This window comes from Pipistrellus kuhlii, unplaced genomic scaffold (assembly GCF_014108245.1).
Source record: "Pipistrellus kuhlii isolate mPipKuh1 unplaced genomic scaffold, mPipKuh1.p scaffold_m20_p_6, whole genome shotgun sequence".
NCBI classification, from domain to species: Eukaryota; Metazoa; Chordata; class Mammalia; order Chiroptera; family Vespertilionidae; genus Pipistrellus; species Pipistrellus kuhlii.
The window spans coordinates 50,831,016-50,847,071 of NW_023425562.1; the positions used below are offsets into that span (position 1 = coordinate 50,831,016).

At 47.9% G+C, this 16,056-nt stretch overlaps 2 protein-coding genes across 6 annotated transcripts in view; one reads left to right on the plus strand and one right to left on the minus strand.

The window, feature by feature from the left end:
- Positions 1-4,996, plus strand: part of SAMHD1 (SAM and HD domain containing deoxynucleoside triphosphate triphosphohydrolase 1) — a 55,862-nt gene extending 50,866 nt beyond the window's left edge. For 3 of the 4 annotated variants that reach the window (XM_036419207.2, XM_036419206.2, XM_036419208.2), the window contains one exon: positions 2,960-4,996. In XM_036419207.2, coding sequence (XP_036275100.1) covers positions 2,960-3,076 — 117 coding nt within the window. In that variant the 3' untranslated portion in view covers positions 3,077-4,996. Of the gene's footprint in view, positions 1-2,955 lie in introns of all 4 variants that reach the window. The other variant, XM_045574917.1, reaches the window with a different exon arrangement.
- Positions 4,997-5,681: 685 nt separating this feature from the next.
- On the minus strand, positions 5,682-15,627 carry TLDC2 (TBC/LysM-associated domain containing 2). 2 transcript variants are annotated; one of them, XM_036419211.2, is made up of 6 exons: positions 15,568-15,627; positions 13,140-13,307; positions 12,351-12,503; positions 12,060-12,155; positions 7,569-7,642; positions 5,682-6,384 (listed from the first exon to the last, which is right to left on the minus strand). In XM_036419211.2, exons 1-6 carry the CDS (start codon positions 15,598-15,600, stop codon positions 6,249-6,251), a joined length of 660 nt encoding a protein of 219 aa, XP_036275104.1. In that variant the 5' UTR covers positions 15,601-15,627; the 3' UTR covers positions 5,682-6,248. The 2 variants fall into 2 exon arrangements, with proteins under 2 accessions (XP_036275104.1, XP_036275106.1); XM_036419213.2 differs by lacking the exon at positions 12,060-12,155.
- Positions 15,628-16,056: the final 429 nt, after the last annotated feature.

Genomic DNA, 16,056 nt, shown 5'->3' on the forward strand with positions numbered 1-16,056 from the left:
AGTCAATGAATAAGGAAGAAAACTCTAATGGCAGGTGGATAGGAACTTGAAGAGACAGGAAGCAAAGAGGCAAAAGGCTATTAAAGTTCAGCCATTAGGGAAATAGCTATCTTAATTCTAGGTACATTCACTCATTGAATGAGTACTTACGTCAGGTCTGTGATAGGTACCAGGGATGGAACAATATCTAAGGCAGACATAGTTCCCACAGATCTTACTCTAGTGGGGGATGACGGTTACACAACTCACAATTCTGGCATTGAAGCCAGAATTGGTTGGTTGGAAAGTTCTCTAAAGGCCCTGTGCACAAAATTTTGTGCACTGGAGGGGTTCCCTCAGCCCAGCCTGTGCCATCTCACAGTCCAGGGCCCCTCGCTCCTTACCGCCCTCCTTGAGCCAAGGTGAGAGAGGCTTCTGCCATCGCTGCTGCGCTCACCAGCTGTGAGCCTGGCTTCTGGCTGAGTGGTGCTCCCCCTGTGGGAGTGCACTGACAACCAAGGGGCAGCTTCTGCTTTGAGCATCTGCCCCCTAGTGGTCAGTGCACATCATAGCAACCGATTAATTCACTGTTCGGTTGATATGCATATCAGGATTTTACTGTATGGGATGATTTAGGCTATGGCCAGTATGGCTCAGTTGGTTGGAATATCATCCCATACACCAGAAGGGAACATACCCAGGCTTCGGGTTCAATCCCCAGTCTGGGCACATATGGGAGGCAACTGGTCAGTGTTTCTCATGTCGATGTCTTTGTCTCCCTCCCATCCCTGTCTCTTTATAGATAAATAAAATAAAATAAAATAAAATGAATGATTTAGAAGCTGAGACATGAAGGATAGATGAGAAGGAGTCAGCTGAATTAAAAGGGGGAGAGGAGTTCAGAAGATGAGAGAGAAGATGGTGCATTTAGGGAGGGGTCCAGGGCATTGTGCCCAGTCCTTTAAGCCATGAACAATGGGAGCCATTGAAGTGTTTTAAGCAGGAGAATGACATATTCATATTCAGGTTTGCATTTATAAAATTCACTGGAATTGAAATTAGAATGGGTAGAAAAAGGACATTTAATAGAAATAGAGATGGATTTGAAGACAAATAATGTTGACTTTGAGATAGATCTTCCAAATATGAGTTATCATGGCAATTGAATGGCTGCTTTTCACAGCTGTATCAAGTCAGATCAGTGTAATTCAAAAGAAGAAATTTAAAATGGGGCCTATGATACAAATTTTTGGCAGAGCTAAGTCAGCAAACGGGATGGTTGACACAACAGTAGGAAGCTCTGGGGTAGGAGGTGGGAGTTCAGGTGCTGGGGTAATCTGCAGAAGCTAGAACCATGGAAGAGTCACAGTTACTGCTGCCTGTGCCAGAGGGGTTAGGGAGAGAAATACCAGGCTTCTCTGCCCTCTTTTCAAATGTGGTGTGTGGTTTTTTGTTTGTTTGTTTGTTTGTTTGTTTTTAATTAACATTGATTTTGGAGAGGAAAGGAGAGAGGGATAGAAACGCCAATGATGAGAGAGATAGAAACACCAATGATCTCCTCTCCCCCTTTTAATTCAGCTGACTCCTTCTCATTGATTGGCTGCACGCCCCTCATTGAGTACTGAGCCCTCAACCCGGTCATGTGCCTGGACCGGGAATAGAACTATGACCTTCTGGTTTATGGGTTGATGCCCAACCACTGAGCCATGCCAGCTGGGCTTTCCCTCCTCTTTTGCGATCTTCTCCTAGTGCTTCCCATGGGCCGAACCTAACTGGAAGCCAATAGGTTGGGAGCTGGGAAATGGAGTTTACAAGAGCAGCCCCATAATACAGAGTGGAGCAGAGGGAAGGTGATGAGTGGATCTGAGAGTGAACAGGCAGATTAGCACAGCACTCTACCACAAACATCACTGTCCTGGTGCATGAAAGGTCCTGTGCTCTTATATGACCTGAAAGAATCTTTTCACAAATTCAGGAATGGTTTGGGATAGAGTCAGGTATTTAAACATCTTGCTTCTTACACTCTTCCTCATTTTGGGCAGAGTCTATGCTGATGAGTCTAGGCCAGTGGTCGGCAAACTGTGGCTCGTGAGCTACCTGCGGGTGGCTCTTTGGCCCCTCGAGTGTTCTAATGCCACTTCTTCAAAATAGATTCGCCCAGGCCGAAAACCGACTTCTGCGCTTGGGCCACAAAGTTTCAATCGCACTTGTACATGCGTACCCGCATGTGATATTTTGTGGAAAAGTCACACTCAAGGGGCCAAAGAGCTGAAAGGTGGCTCGTGAGCTGCGGTTTGCCAACCACTGATCTAGGTTATAACTCTGCAGAGAGAAGTCCAAGTTTCGTAGGGACATACCTGTTCTTTGTTTGTTTGTATTTGTTGTTATTTTTGCTATCTTGTAGACCCAGAGCCATGTATTGCAGAAGGGACTGGGCAAAGGTCCTGACTGGGTAGCTCATCATCCTAATATGCAAGGTTGCGGGTTCTATCCCTGGTCAGGGCACATACAGGAAGCAACCAATGAATGCAAAAGCAAATGGAAGAACAAACCAATGTTTCCCTCTTGTTCTTTCTTCTTTCTGCTCTCTAAAATCAATACATAACATTTTTTAAAAGGGGCCTAGGCAAGGGAGGAGCAGAGGTCCTGAGAACTCTCTCTTTTCTCTCTGGAAAACAGGACAGTTTGTATTCTGTGAAGGTGCATGAAGGGAGGGGCTATAGAACTGGGCAGTGTGCTACTCTGAACATCTTTGATAAGAATAGGTCTGGTGGCTTTTGCTATGCAAAGCTCTTATCTGCTTAGGACTGTGGTGTTTCTAATTTCATCCAAATGCAGGGTGTAGATGTAATTTGGGGTTTCCCAAGAATAAGTAGGTCTGGATTTGATCACTCTGCAAGACAAGTACGTGTACCTGAGACTTTCACTGAAATTATGAAAACTGGCTTTTCTCTCTTCCTGGTTTTTTTCTCTTTGACAGGATGGCGATGTTATAGCCCCACAAATAACACCTCTAAAACCGGAATGGAATTGCTCAAATAGAGCTGAGAGTCCAGCTTCTTCCCACGCAAAGAGAAAACTGTATAGCAGTATGTAATCATTTGTTTACGAAAGTCCCTCACCCCAGCACAATTAAGTAATTGTGGGAATTTGATGAGAGTGCTCCTATGCAGAGCAAGTACTTTTATTTTATATTTTGAATGTATACCTATGCTGAAGCTAAACGATTTTTATTCAAAGAAACTAAAAGGTAATAGGCAAATCTTGCTATGTATGCTATAAAAAACATTACCTATTTTTAGTATTAATTAAAGCCTTTCTCTTTTAGCAGTCTATTTTCTTAGAAAACTTTTTGACATATGATTGTGTGTTTTTAAAAAGAAAAAGAAAAGATACAAGGGCATACTTTGGAATTTGAAGTTGGGATTGAACAGCCAAGGTTAAAACCAACCAAAATCCTAGCTTCTGAGGAAATGTCACCTTGAGGACATCTCCTTTTAAGTGATCTAAACATTAGAGTGAGACACCTCCCCTCACCCTTTTAGCCAAGTTGGGGTAAACCAGGAATGGGCTCCAATTCCTCCGTGAGAAGCCTGATTCAATTATTGAAAAAATCGGAGGCCTCTGGCCTCTGAAGTGGGCTATAAAATACCTTTTAGGAGACCCTACCCTCAGTGGCAGAGGGGTCCCCCAAACCAGGTTGTCCTCTGGGCCAGTTGTGGCTCCAGGCCCAGGCAGCTTCCTTCTCTCCTAACACTCACTGCCCATGTCGTGGCTATTCCACTGCCCCGCCTGGAAAAGGAGCTCCCCTCCGACCTGCTCCTGCATCTCGGGAGCTGAGCGGAGGCCGCCACCGGAACCCTCCTGAGGGCTGCTCAGAGCTGGACTTGGTTGGTGCTGGTTCAGTGCATCTTATGGTTTCAGAGCAAAGACTGAACTGCTTGTGCTGAGCTGAGTGATTACCAGGGCATTGCAGGTTCCCCTTTGTAAGTTGATTCCGTTACCTTCAGCGGCGGAGTGGACGCCACTGTGGTGAGCAGCGCTCCTCTGCTGAGCAACGTGCCCCATCCCACCCCCACCCCCCACGCACATTTCCGGTTCTACAGAAATTCACCAAGAGCCAAGTCTGGGGTTAGAGCCAAAGCCAGTGGTGGCCAGAGGATCCCGAAAACGCAAGGCAGTGAGGAATGGCAGTCATTTCTTTGTGAGCCCTTCACCTCTCATGGCTGTGGCCGGAGTGAGTGGAGGAAGGGAGGAATTCACAGCACAGGCCAGCAGGTTATCCCGACTCTGAGGAGTGAAGCTGCCTCCCACTCTATCACCAGGTTCTGCTGACACTAGAGTGAGAAATATTAGGAATGTCTGCCATTCTGCATAGTCTCACTCCCCTTCCTCCACCCTGAGGTAGATAATCAAGAATGGACCCTAATTAATAGGAGAATAATTAAAACTCTTTGCTCACTCCCACTGGGATGCCATGTAGGTGGGGATGTGTTCACATGGGGGCTCGAGGAGCACAGGAGAAGTCAGCCGTGGTGCTGGGCCAGGCCTGTTTTGGCCATCGTGCCTCCAAAACATCCGGGGAGGAGAACTCTAGGCCTCAGACCCCGGGCACCCAGACCCGTAGTGAAGAATGTAGTTTTTCTGCTAAGATTGTTTTATTTTTGCAACTCCTACCTTTAAACCATTGTGGTTTACTTTGGAATTTTGTAGTCCCGATTCTGTATCATTGTGCTGATAAGTAACTTTATTGCATATAAGGCAGCTGCACTTTATGCTTTTTTACAATTATTTTAATGATGAGAACCATGTGTCATTTACAAGGTTAGATTTATTTTAAGAAACATCTTCACTGTTTGTATAAAAATGGAGACTTGAACAGCTTAGTCTTTGGAGTTACTGAATGTTATCACCTTGAGACTGTAAACAGAACTGCAAGTTTAAATGACTGGTTACTTAATTTGGGTAAGGAATTAAAACCTGCAATAAAGCTTCATAATGTATCTCCATCTTAAAACCAGAGGTGTCTTCCTTAATGACTCACACTGTGTGCCCAGTTTTGACCTTTTTGTGCAAAGGAAACGGGTCTACGAATTTACCCAAGTAGTTTTTAGTACCTCAATGCTATGTTGGGTCTGTGAGAGAGGGGATGGTATTTAACAGGGTGTATGTTATTTAACTTTTCTTACTCAATCATGGCAAACAATAGCATAATAAAGAATGTTTGCCGAAACTGGTTTGGCTCAGGGGATAAAGCGTCAGCCTGTGGACTGAAAGGTCCCAGGTTCGATTCTGGTCAAGGGCATGTACCTTAGTTGTGGGTACATCCCCAGTGTGGGGTGTGCAGGAGGCAGCTGATCGATGTTTCTAACTCTCTATCCCTCTCTCTTCCTCTCTGTAAAAAAAAAAAAAATCAATAAAATGTATTAAAAAAAAAAAAAAAAAGAATGTTTTCCTCTGGTCAGAGGTAGGTACAAGCATGGGAAGGGATCTGGATTTTTCTTAGTTTTCTGAGTTCCTGTTGTGCCTGAAAACTATCCTCCCTCTGTTTTAAATTCCCCGAGGTTCCCATCTACAGAGTTTTAGCTTCTGTATTAAATATGCATATTGTTCATTTGCTGCTTTCATATCTTCCTCATAAAATTAGAGATTTTATGAGGAAGTATCTAGCTCATAGCCCTCACTGTTCTAAAAATAGAATGATACTACTAGAGTCTTTATTAATTTCACTGATCCCAGATATCTGTGGTTTGACAATAGTCTTTAAGTTAAAATAATTTCCAAAACATATAAAGTAGAATCCCATTTTTGTAAGATATACATATATATATATATATATATATATATATATATATATATATAAAATGAAAAATTGTTTGGAAGGTTATACATAAAAATAGTAGTGTTTGTTGTGGGTTTTTTTTTTTTTTTAAGGGGGGTAAATTTGGCAATTTAAATTTTTAATGTCTTCTGGTTTTTTTCTACAATAAACATGTATTAGTTGCATAATTTTTTGAAAGATAATTTTCATGAGGGACTTGGCACTGCTCAGGTGAGGTGTAGCTGGCTTTCACTCCTTCTGTTCCGGCCCCATGCCTGTCTTGGGTCCCCAGGCCACCAGGAGGGTGGCTCACAGCCACAGTCAGCATTAGGACACGTCACCATCCGTGTTTTGGGGCAGAATGGCCTGCCCCATGTAAGGGCCTGGACGGCATCCATGAGCAGGTCGGAGCACCTGCTACCTCAGGAAGCTGCCCACTGTGGGGCCATCAGCTCAGAACCCAGGCCTCCAGCTCCTTGATGCAGAACTGCTCCTGCCGGGCCAGTACCTCATTGTTGAAGGTCGCACAGGGGTGGCTTCCTCCGTGATACAAGTCTCCATCCAGCCACAGCCCGAAGTGGCCACTAAAGAGAAGAGGAAAGTCTTGGCATGGCTCTCCTGGGTGTTGAGACCTTTCAGATCCACACCGTGATGGCCTATATTTCAAAGTCCCTTAAACCGATTTATCCTGAATTGTTGAAGATTCCACACACCTTATTCCCCACAGGTTTTAGAGGGGTTTTTTTGTTTGTTTGTTTTTACAGTTCAGTGGTTTTAATAAATATGTACAGTGGTGCAACGCCCACCACAGGATTAGAACGTTTGGAATGTATTTAAGATGGCAAGGTTTGTTTTCTTTTTTTGCTTTTTGTTGTTGGTAATCCTCACCCAAGGATATTTTTTTCCATTGATTTTTAGAGAGAGTAGAAAGGAGAGGGAGAGATACAGAGAGAGAAACATCAACGTGAGAAAGGCATTCATTGTTTGCTTCCTGCACCTGTCTGAAATATGGACAATCTAGCCTGCCCTTGACGGGAATCAAACCCAGGACCTTCATGGGTCGACACTCGAACCATTGAGCCAAACTGGCTAGGGCAAGATGGCAAGGTTTAACCGATGGAGTGAATCTCACAGATGTGGACTCTGAGCCCAACACACTTCAGAGAGCGTCCACGTTAATTCCTTCACCTGGCAGCAAAGCTAGGCGGGAGCTGGGAAGTGAGTCGCTGCAAGGCAGAAAACGCTGGTGTGTCCTGTGTCCAGCCGCCTCTGGTCCAGCAGCTGCCTGGTCCTAATCAGTGTTGTCATCTCTGCCCTCGGGATAGGATTGATTCTGCCTCAATTTGCAGGTCATACCAGGGGCAAGACTAACCTTTTCCTCCTAACCCACTCCACTCCCACCCCCAACACACACATATACACCCCCTTAAGCAGGGTCCCGGGCAGACTCCAGTGAGTTACATTCCCTAGGATTGTAGTGCTGACAACTAAATTTGAGGCTACCCTCATCCAACCATGAGGAATGCTCTTCCCAAAGTGACATAAATTCGGACTAAGCTGTACCAACTGTAAACACTCAGAGGGAGCGTCATGCCATCCTCTTTCCTCAATGTTGTCTTAGAGGGAAGTTGGGCTGCTGAAGGGAGAGGCCTGAAAATTAACCACCAGCCTCCCCATTTTATAAGACAACCTAGCTCGGCCTTTCTGGGCAAGAGAAGGGACCAGAACACAGACCACCCTGAGACTCAGGGGCGACTGAGACACGCACCTGCCACTGCCCATCATCAGTGAATCCAAGTCTCCTTTGACAAAGAAAGAGTTGCTTCCTGTCCACTTAAAGACCTGGCAAGACAGAAAAAGGCTCCAGTTACCGCCCTGCAGTTCAACTCCACACCACTGGGTGGCAGTATTGTAAAGGGAATGGAACTTCCAGGTCCCAACTTAGCCCGGGAAGTATTCTGAGCTCCTGGCTCTTGAGATTTTTTGCCAGTCTCTCTGGAGTTCAACTCCTCTTGCTCTCCAGCCTGAATCCACAGCCCCTCTGTTCTATTAATAGAGCAGAATCTCTGAGGCTTACTGCTTCCAAGCTGGAGAGAGGAGGGGAAAAGCCCTGGTCAGGAGTCGGACCCTAATTCTACCATTAACTAACTGTCCCCTCATTTCTCACTGAAGGTAGCACCACGCCTGCCCACCCCTCAGTGCTGCCTCACACCCAGCAAGTCTTGCAGGCCCACCCCGACAACCCCTGATTACCACCATTTCTGTCCTACCCTTCTCTACTCATTCTTGCCCACACATCCACGCCAAGTCACTCCTTGCTGGATCACAGCTTCTACTGTCTCCTGCCCACAGCCCATCTCTACACTATACTCTGAGTGATCAATTTAGAATCGAATCAGATATCATTTCTAAAGCCCTCCTATGGCTTCCTAGTGCAATGGGAACAAAATCCAACTCCTCGCTATAGCTGGAAGCCAAGCCGGCTCGGAACCCTGATTTTCTCTCTGACCTCTTCCTTCCTTACTGACTGCACTTCAGCTACACCAGCCTTTCTAACCCTGGGACACGCAAAGCTATTCCTGCTTGAGGACCTTCACACCTACTGATCCCTATGCCCAGATGGTCTTCCTGCAGATCCTCAAATGGCTCACTTCTCATCTTTTATCTCAGATATCCCAGAAAAGTTTCCTGGACCACCCTATCTAAAGTAGCCCTTCCTGCCGAAACCGGTTTGGCTCAGTGGTAGAGCGTCGGTCTGCGAACTGAAAGGTCCCAGGTTCGATTCCGGTCAAGGGCATGTGCATTGGTTGCGGGCACATCCCCAGTAGGGGGTGTACAAGAGGCGGCTGGTCAATGTTTCTCTCTCATCAACGTTTCCAGCTCTCTATCTCTCTCCCTTCCTCTCTGTAAAAAAATCCATAAAATATATTTAAAAAAAATAAAGTAGCCCTCCCAGACCTTTTTTCCTCTCACTGAAGTGCCCTGTGCATGTGTAATAGCTTTCCCCCTAACATAAAAGCTCTGTGAGACCTGTCTTGACTCCTGGCAGTGTTCCTAAGACATAGGATAGATGTGTTATCTTGTTTGTTTTTATTGATTCTTTTTTGAGAGAGAGAAAAATACCTATTTGTTATTCTACTTATTTATGCATTCATTGGTTGCATCTTGTATGTGCCCTGAATGGAGATTGAACCTGCAACCTTGGTGTATCAGACAACTGAGCTATCCTGCCAGGACGGTATAGATGTTCATTGAACAAATAAGTTATTCCAGAGTTAATTCAGTTAATACAAAGATTTTTAAAGGGCTGCAAGAGCATAGTATATTATTATATATAATTAGTTGTAAAAAAATGCTATGAACAAACAAAGGATTTTTAGCACACACAAAAAAAAGGTACTAATAAAAGATAAGCCTGGTCTCAGAAGAGATGAGATAATATATATAAATTTTTAAAATATATTTTATTGATTTTTTACAGAGAGGAAGGGAGAGAGCTAGAGAGCTAGAAACATCGATGAGAGAGAAACATCGACCAGCTGCCTCTTGCACACCCCCTACCGGGGATGTGCCCGCAACCAATGTATATGCCCCTGTCCGGAATCGAACCTGGGACCTTTCAGTCCACAGACTGGCACTCTACCACTGAGCCAAACCGGTTTCAGCGAGATAAGATAATATTAACAAGTGACCATGAGAAGACAGAACCATTCAAGTCCTCTTCTACGTTCATCAAGGAACATGACCTTCGAACTTGAAGGAGTAAGGTCAACATTGCTACAGAAGGAATTAAGACCATCTTCATGATGCTGCTTAGAGTAGTGATCAAGGAACTACTGGGAATTCATGAAGAACATAAGTCCCAAAAAGATCAAAGACAGGCACAAATTAACCAGTTTTTGAAAAGGTGCAATTCCATAACCATAGGCTATGAAGACCGATAGCAAGCCCCTGAGAAAATTACTTATTTCTTTCTTAAGCATTTAGCACCAGGTGCTATTTTAGGTAATGGGTAGGATGGTGACCATAACAGACAAAAATGCCTGCCTCATGGAACTTCCACTCTAGTTGGAGGAGGCAAATCCATAAGGAAAATAAATAGGTGGTGAGAGATGCTAAGGAGAAAAAGGCAGAAAAGGGCAAACGGGGTTCCCAGGGGGTACAGTATTGTAAATGTAAATCAGGTGACCAGGGAAGGCCTCTCTGAGATGGTGACATCTGAGCAGAGACCTGAAGGAGGTGAGAACTAAGCCATGTGCACATCCAATGGAGGGCGCTATAGGCAGAACATCATGTGCAAAGGCCCCGAGGCAGTAGCAAGCCAGCATGTTTAATGACCAGCTCAGAGGTCAGTGTGGCTAGAGCACAGCGAGGTAAAGCCTAGCTGGTGTGGCTCAGTGGTTGAGTGTCAATCCATGAACCAAAGGTCACAGGTTTGATTTCCATTCAGGGCACATACCCAAGTGTGGGCTCAATCTCCAGTAGGTGGGGAGCAGGAGACAGCCAACTGGTGATGTTTCTTTCTCGTTGATGTTTCTACCTATCTTCTTCTTTTCTCTCTCTCTCTCTCAAAAAAAAAAAAAAAATCAATAAAAACATATTTTAAAAGAAAGAAACAACAGCAGCAAGAGGCCAGAAGATGTAGGGACTTGTAGGTTATTGTCAAGACTTTGGCTTTTCTCTAGTGGGAAAGGAAGCCATGGGCAGCATGGAGTCAGCGACATGCTCTGACTTAGCTTTTAAAGGGATCGTTTCATCTTCTGTGATATGGGAGGTAGAAGCATTCGGAGGCTAGAGCAGGAACACAGGCAAATAATGATGGTGGCTTGAACCAGGATGACTGCACAGGTGGGTTCTGCACGTAGACAGAAAGAGAAGGCAGGACAGTCAGACTTGGTTGGCAGCTCAGATGTACGGTGCAGAAGAGATGTTAAGAAGGACTCCACATTTTTTGGTCTCGGCAGCGGGGAAGAGGGAGGTGCCAGTGAACTTGCTTGGGGAAGATGGCGGGAGGAGCTGTTTTATGGGGGAGAGTCAGGAGCTCAGTCTTGGACCTGTGAGGTTTGAAATGCCATGTTTGAGATTTGTGGAGCCGCTGGATAGTGTTTGGATGTCTGTGGGTTTGGAGTCCAGGGGAAGAGGCCATGAGCACATGGACGGCACAGAAAACTGTAAGAATGGATAGGACCCTGCAGGAGAAGAGGGTGGTCAGAGAAGAGCGGAGAACCCAAAACTGGGCTCTGGGACCTTGTGCCATTAAAAGGTTGGAGAAGACGAGGAGGAACAAACAAAGAATTCTGCCAAGGAGGTGTCAGTTCAGTACAAGGAAAATCCTAGAATTCTCATATGTGAACCACGGAAGGCAGGCAGCGATGACTGGTCTCCATCGTGGGTTCACTGTGGACAACTGACCCCTCTCCTCTTCCCTGATGAGATTACCAGGCAAGGCAATAGGGAGGGTGCCTTTGCCTACAGCAAGTCCACAGCTCCTGGTCACCTCCTCGTCACGTGGCCAGATGTTTGTGCTGCTGGGTGTGTCTGAAGGTGTCTTGATCTGTGCACTGGAGAGGAGGTACCTCATCACAAACCAAAGTATCCAGCACTTCTCCCTCCATTTTGTATTTTCACTCCCTTCCACTTCCTTTTCCCTCTCTCCTCCGTTAAAACAACTTGGCCAAACCCATCATGGACGAACCCTCCCCCCACTCTGCACGCTCTCCGTTGCCTGAACCCGCAGAGCTGAAGGTTGCTGGAGGGAAGTATTTGGCTTGTGTTAAAATTCAGTCTCAGCCCTCCCGTCAGCATTGCCTGGCTGTTCCTCCTCGTCTCTAGTTTTCTCTCCTGGGCTTCCCTTTCCACTCCCATGATCACTAGCTGATACTTGCTCTCCCCTCAACCTTCACACCTTCTCCTCCATCCTCAGCTCTACCTGCCCTTCGACTAAACTTGTCTTTCCAGCCTGAATCTGGTGACAACAAACCTCTTCCTCGCAGAGCCAGAAAGTGGTTGCCAAGGGCCTACTGAGTATTCAAACCAAACACACACACACACACACACACACACACACACACACACACGAAGATGGGCAGGCCGAGGGGGTGCTCTGCCTGCCCCTGCCCTCCTGCCTTCCCTCTGTGGGAAGGTTGGAGGATACCAGACACCCCAGCACAGGGGATGGAGCTGGGGGCCCCTGGGCCCCTGGGACCTCTGCCCTGCCAGAGACCCCTCCCACCCGCTCCCAAAAGGGTGGGGATGTCACCTTCAGCTGTGGGGAGAAGGAGAAGAGGAATGTCTCGCCGGTTCCGTAGAAGCCTTTGCTGAGTCGGAAAGCCGAGGAGGAGAAGGCCCCAAACATCTGGAAAGCAGAAGAGCGTGTGTTTTACAGCAGGAAGGAAATAGATGATCCTCTGGAAACCCAATTCCCAAGCTTGGTAACGTAGGCTCATCCTAGAGGGGCAAGTGGGGGGCCCGGGGCAGTGCTGGAGGGTGGAGGGCCCCCAAGGGCCCATCTACACACACCCTTTCCTCAGCACCCCCCAGCCCGGCTCACCTGCCCGTCCTGGTCCTTCAGCACCAGCAGCACCGGCCCGCCGTGGCCCTCCATCTGCCGGTACAGGCTCTGCAGACTGAAGCCGTCCCTCGCTGTGCAGAAGGCCAGACTCCAGGAATATCCACTGACTCTCGGGGGGAGGTGGCGGCTGAGCTGGGGACAGGTCTGGAGGTGAGTGGGGGGTCCTCGTCCCCCCAGTCTCCTTTTACTATTGGGGGGTAAGGGGGGGCGCGAGGCCCCAGGGAGGTTAAACAGCCACCACTCACACAAGCAAGGTACTTTACAGTTTACAGAGGAGTTTCCTGTTTCCAAGGGACTTTCACACCTGCCAGGAGTAGCCCCTGAGAGGGACTCTCTAACAGATGAGGCTAGGGGAGGGGATCAGCCCACATGGGGAGCAAGTGGCAGAGTCAGGATTTGACCCAGGTCAGGTCTCTCTTCCCTTGGTCGCCCTGGCCTCTAGTGGCTGGAGAACAGATGAGATGGTGAATCCCTCCTCCTAATCCCTCTGTCCTTAACCTTTCATCCCTCCCGAGGGCTCTTCTACTCAAACGTTAGCTTATTTCCTACACCCTTCACTTGGCCCAGTGCAGGCGGCGACACCGGTGTCATGGATTGTTTGACGGGGGAGAAGGCAGCCAGCGGAGAAATGGCTGGCCCAGGGTGACACAGGGAGCTGGGTTCGGAGCAGGCGTGATCCCAGGAGTCCTTGCCTGGCTGGGAGCGGGATGGGCGGGTGGGACTCTCAGTCTCAGGGCTGACATCCTTGCACCATAAACCAGGCCTCACCTGCCTAATCTCCCAGGCTCCCAGAACCTGGCTGGCTTCTGCCAGCTGGAGCTCCATGGGATCTTCAGGAGCGGGGGCTGGAGCTGGGGCTGCCTCCTTCTCCTCTTCCTCTTCCTCGTCCCCTTCCTCACCCTCCTCTCCAGACAGGGTGTTCTCCACCTGGCTGGGCTGTGAAGACACAAAGAGGCCTAGGGAGATAAGGGAGAAGAGCCACGCGCTCCCACATCTCCCAGGGCCTCAGCCACCCCTGCCCAGGCCCCTACAACCACCAGCCCAGCCAGAGGAGGCCGGGAAGTGTCCGTCACAGACAAGACTCAGTCCCACCAGCCGGCTTCCTCCCGGTACCTGCTGGCCAAGGTTGGAATCGCACACGCCCATCAGCTGTGGCCGTGGGCCCTGGGGTTTGTCCGCCTGTCTGCCCTGGACCCAGGTGGGTGCCAGGGATCCCAGGGGGCAGGGGAGAAGGCAGGTGACAGCCCAGCCCTGGGTGCTGTGTAAGATGGTACATGAGTTATTGATCATAATATATAGTATAAAGAACATTGGTCAGCACACACTTGACCAGGCCGGTGTGAAGTGCTAGCTGTGCATGATCTCTCCGAATTTCCCCAGGAATCCTAAGAATGTGCTGCTTATTATTCCTGTTTTACAAAGGAGACCCCGAGGCTTCCCTGTCAGCCAGTGAAACAATCATGCTGTCGTAGGTGAGGCGTGTGCGGTTTCGTGTAAAATGAGAGATTGTCCACGTGAATGTGTGTGTTCCCTTACAAATAGAGTTGTGTAGGCAAATCAGCGTGAGGCGGTGCTGAGTGTAACTTTGTGTTTACCTGTCAATGTGTTTGTGAGTGTGAGTTGGGATTGTGTAAATATAGGGTGTCCCCCCAACATGTGTACACACTTTGAATGATCATAAAGTTGGTGTTTATTAACATATAGCTCATTTTCAAAATTCAAAAGAATCTATAGAAATGAATAGTTTTTTGTCAATGTCTGTTTTCAAACTGATGACTGTTCTGGTCCAAGCACAGCTGGAAACTCGAAGTAACAGAATTCTAAACATCAAGAATCATTTTAGCCGAAGCCGGTTTGGCTCAGTGGTAGAGCATCGGTCTGCGGACTGAAAGGTCCCAGGTTCGATTCCGGTCAAGGGCACGTACACTGGTTGTGGGCACATCTTCGGTAGAGGGTGTGCAGGAGGCAGCTGGTCGATGTTTCTCTCTCGTCGATGTTTCTAGCTCTCTCTCTCTCCCTTCCTCTCTGTAAAAAATCAATAAAATAAAATAAAAAAAGGAATCATTTTGGCCCGGCAGGCGTGGCTCAGTGATTGAGCACCAATCTATGAGCCAGGAGGTCATGGTTTGATTCCCAGTCAGGGCACCTGCCCGTCTGTGGGCTCGATCCCTAGTGGGCGGTACAAAGGAGACAGCCGATCAATAACTCTCTCTCATCATTGATGTTTCTGTCTCTCTCCTTCTCCCTTCCTTTCTCTGAAATTAATAAAAACATTTTGAAAAGAAAAGAAAAGGATTAATATGCTTGAAAACATTTAATAAAAGAAGAATCATTTTGTTCAGTATTTGTGTGCCCTCAATTGATGGCCTGTTGCTAATTTTTGAAATTTGTCTTTTATGGGTCCCATTAAAAAACAGTCTAGTGAGCTGAAACTGGTTTGGCTCAGTGGATAGAGCGTCGGTCTGCGGACTGAAGGGTCCCAGGTTCAATTCCGGTCAAGGGCATGTACATGGGTTGTGGGCACATCCCCAGTGGGGGGGGGGGGGGGTGTTTAGGAGGCAGCTGGTCAATGTTTCTCTCTCATCGATGTTTCTAGCTCTCTATCCCTCTCCCTTCCTCTCTATAAAAAAAAATCAATAAAATATATTTTTAAAAAAACAGTCTAGTGGCATTTTAGGATAAATTTTCTTTGTTTAATTTAAAGCTTAGTCTGGCTTCACCCATTATTTCAAATCAGATAAACCTGGACCGGAGTGAAAGTTAAGTGAATTATCAGTTGTTAAAGTGTGCATACATTTTGGGGGGATACCCTATATATGTACTGGTATGTGGGCCCGGGGGCATATATGTTATTATATTCATTATATTCATTCATTCATTGGAGCTTCCACTCTGTTTCAGACATTGCTTTCCTATGTCCCAGGTTCAGGCCTAACGAGGGGGTCCTAGTTGGATGGGGCTTCTGGACAGAGCTCCGTCGAGCACCCACTCGAGGGAGGAAGGAACGGAACAGCAGTCTGTGCTCCATGGGGGCCTGGGAGCGAAGGCCCTGAGCTCCTGAGTTTGTGCTTTGAACCCCAGGCCAGCTAGGGAGGGACTTGGCAGAGGAACAGATCCCCTGCCTGCATTCCTCCCTCGCTCAGGCCCCACCCTGCCAGCGAGCTTACCTCACACCCAGCCCACGCTGGCCCCTTACCAGCCTAGTGTACCGCCAGCGAAGTCCTTTCATTCTCCCTTCGGATCCAGCCGCCAGCGGTGAGCGGTGAGCGGTGAGCGGTGAGCGGTGAGCGGTGAGCGGTGAGCAGTGAGCGAGGCCTCGTCCTGCCGGGAGGAAGCGCCCCTGGGCGAGGCTGACAGACGAGAGGTGGAAGTCTGGGGCACACCTGGCTTGCTCCTTGCCCACCCAGCTGCCCTTTGCTCACTCTCGCCTGTCACTCCCAGCCTGAGGCGTCACTGGGTGTGTCTGTGGGCGTGTCAGCTGCACTCGACATTCCCGGTCTCACTGGCCTGTTGGTTGTGAACACGGTAGCCGCACACAGTAAATTCTGGAGTGTCCCTCCTGCCTCCTTGCCCTTCTAGCAGTCTGGCCGGGGAACTTTGGACAAGTCCCTGCACCCCAGGCCTCACTTTCCCCACAGGTAGCCTGGAGGGCCAGATCATTTCAGAGGCCCTCGTAATACGGACA

Bases quoted from the DNA above. Each gene is read 5' to 3' on its own strand.
- TLDC2 (XM_036419211.2), bottom strand. From the start codon at position 15,600: ATGAAAGGACTTCGCTGGCGGTACACTAGGCTG. The intron at 13,308-15,567 runs GTAAGGGGCCAG...GTGTCTTCACAG, and splicing joins GCTGGCGGTACACTAGGCTG to CCCAGCCAGGTGGAGAACAC. The intron at 6,385-7,568 runs GTGCGTGTCTCA...TCTTCTCTTTAG, and splicing joins CTGATGATGGGCAGTGGCAG to TGGCCACTTCGGGCTGTGGC.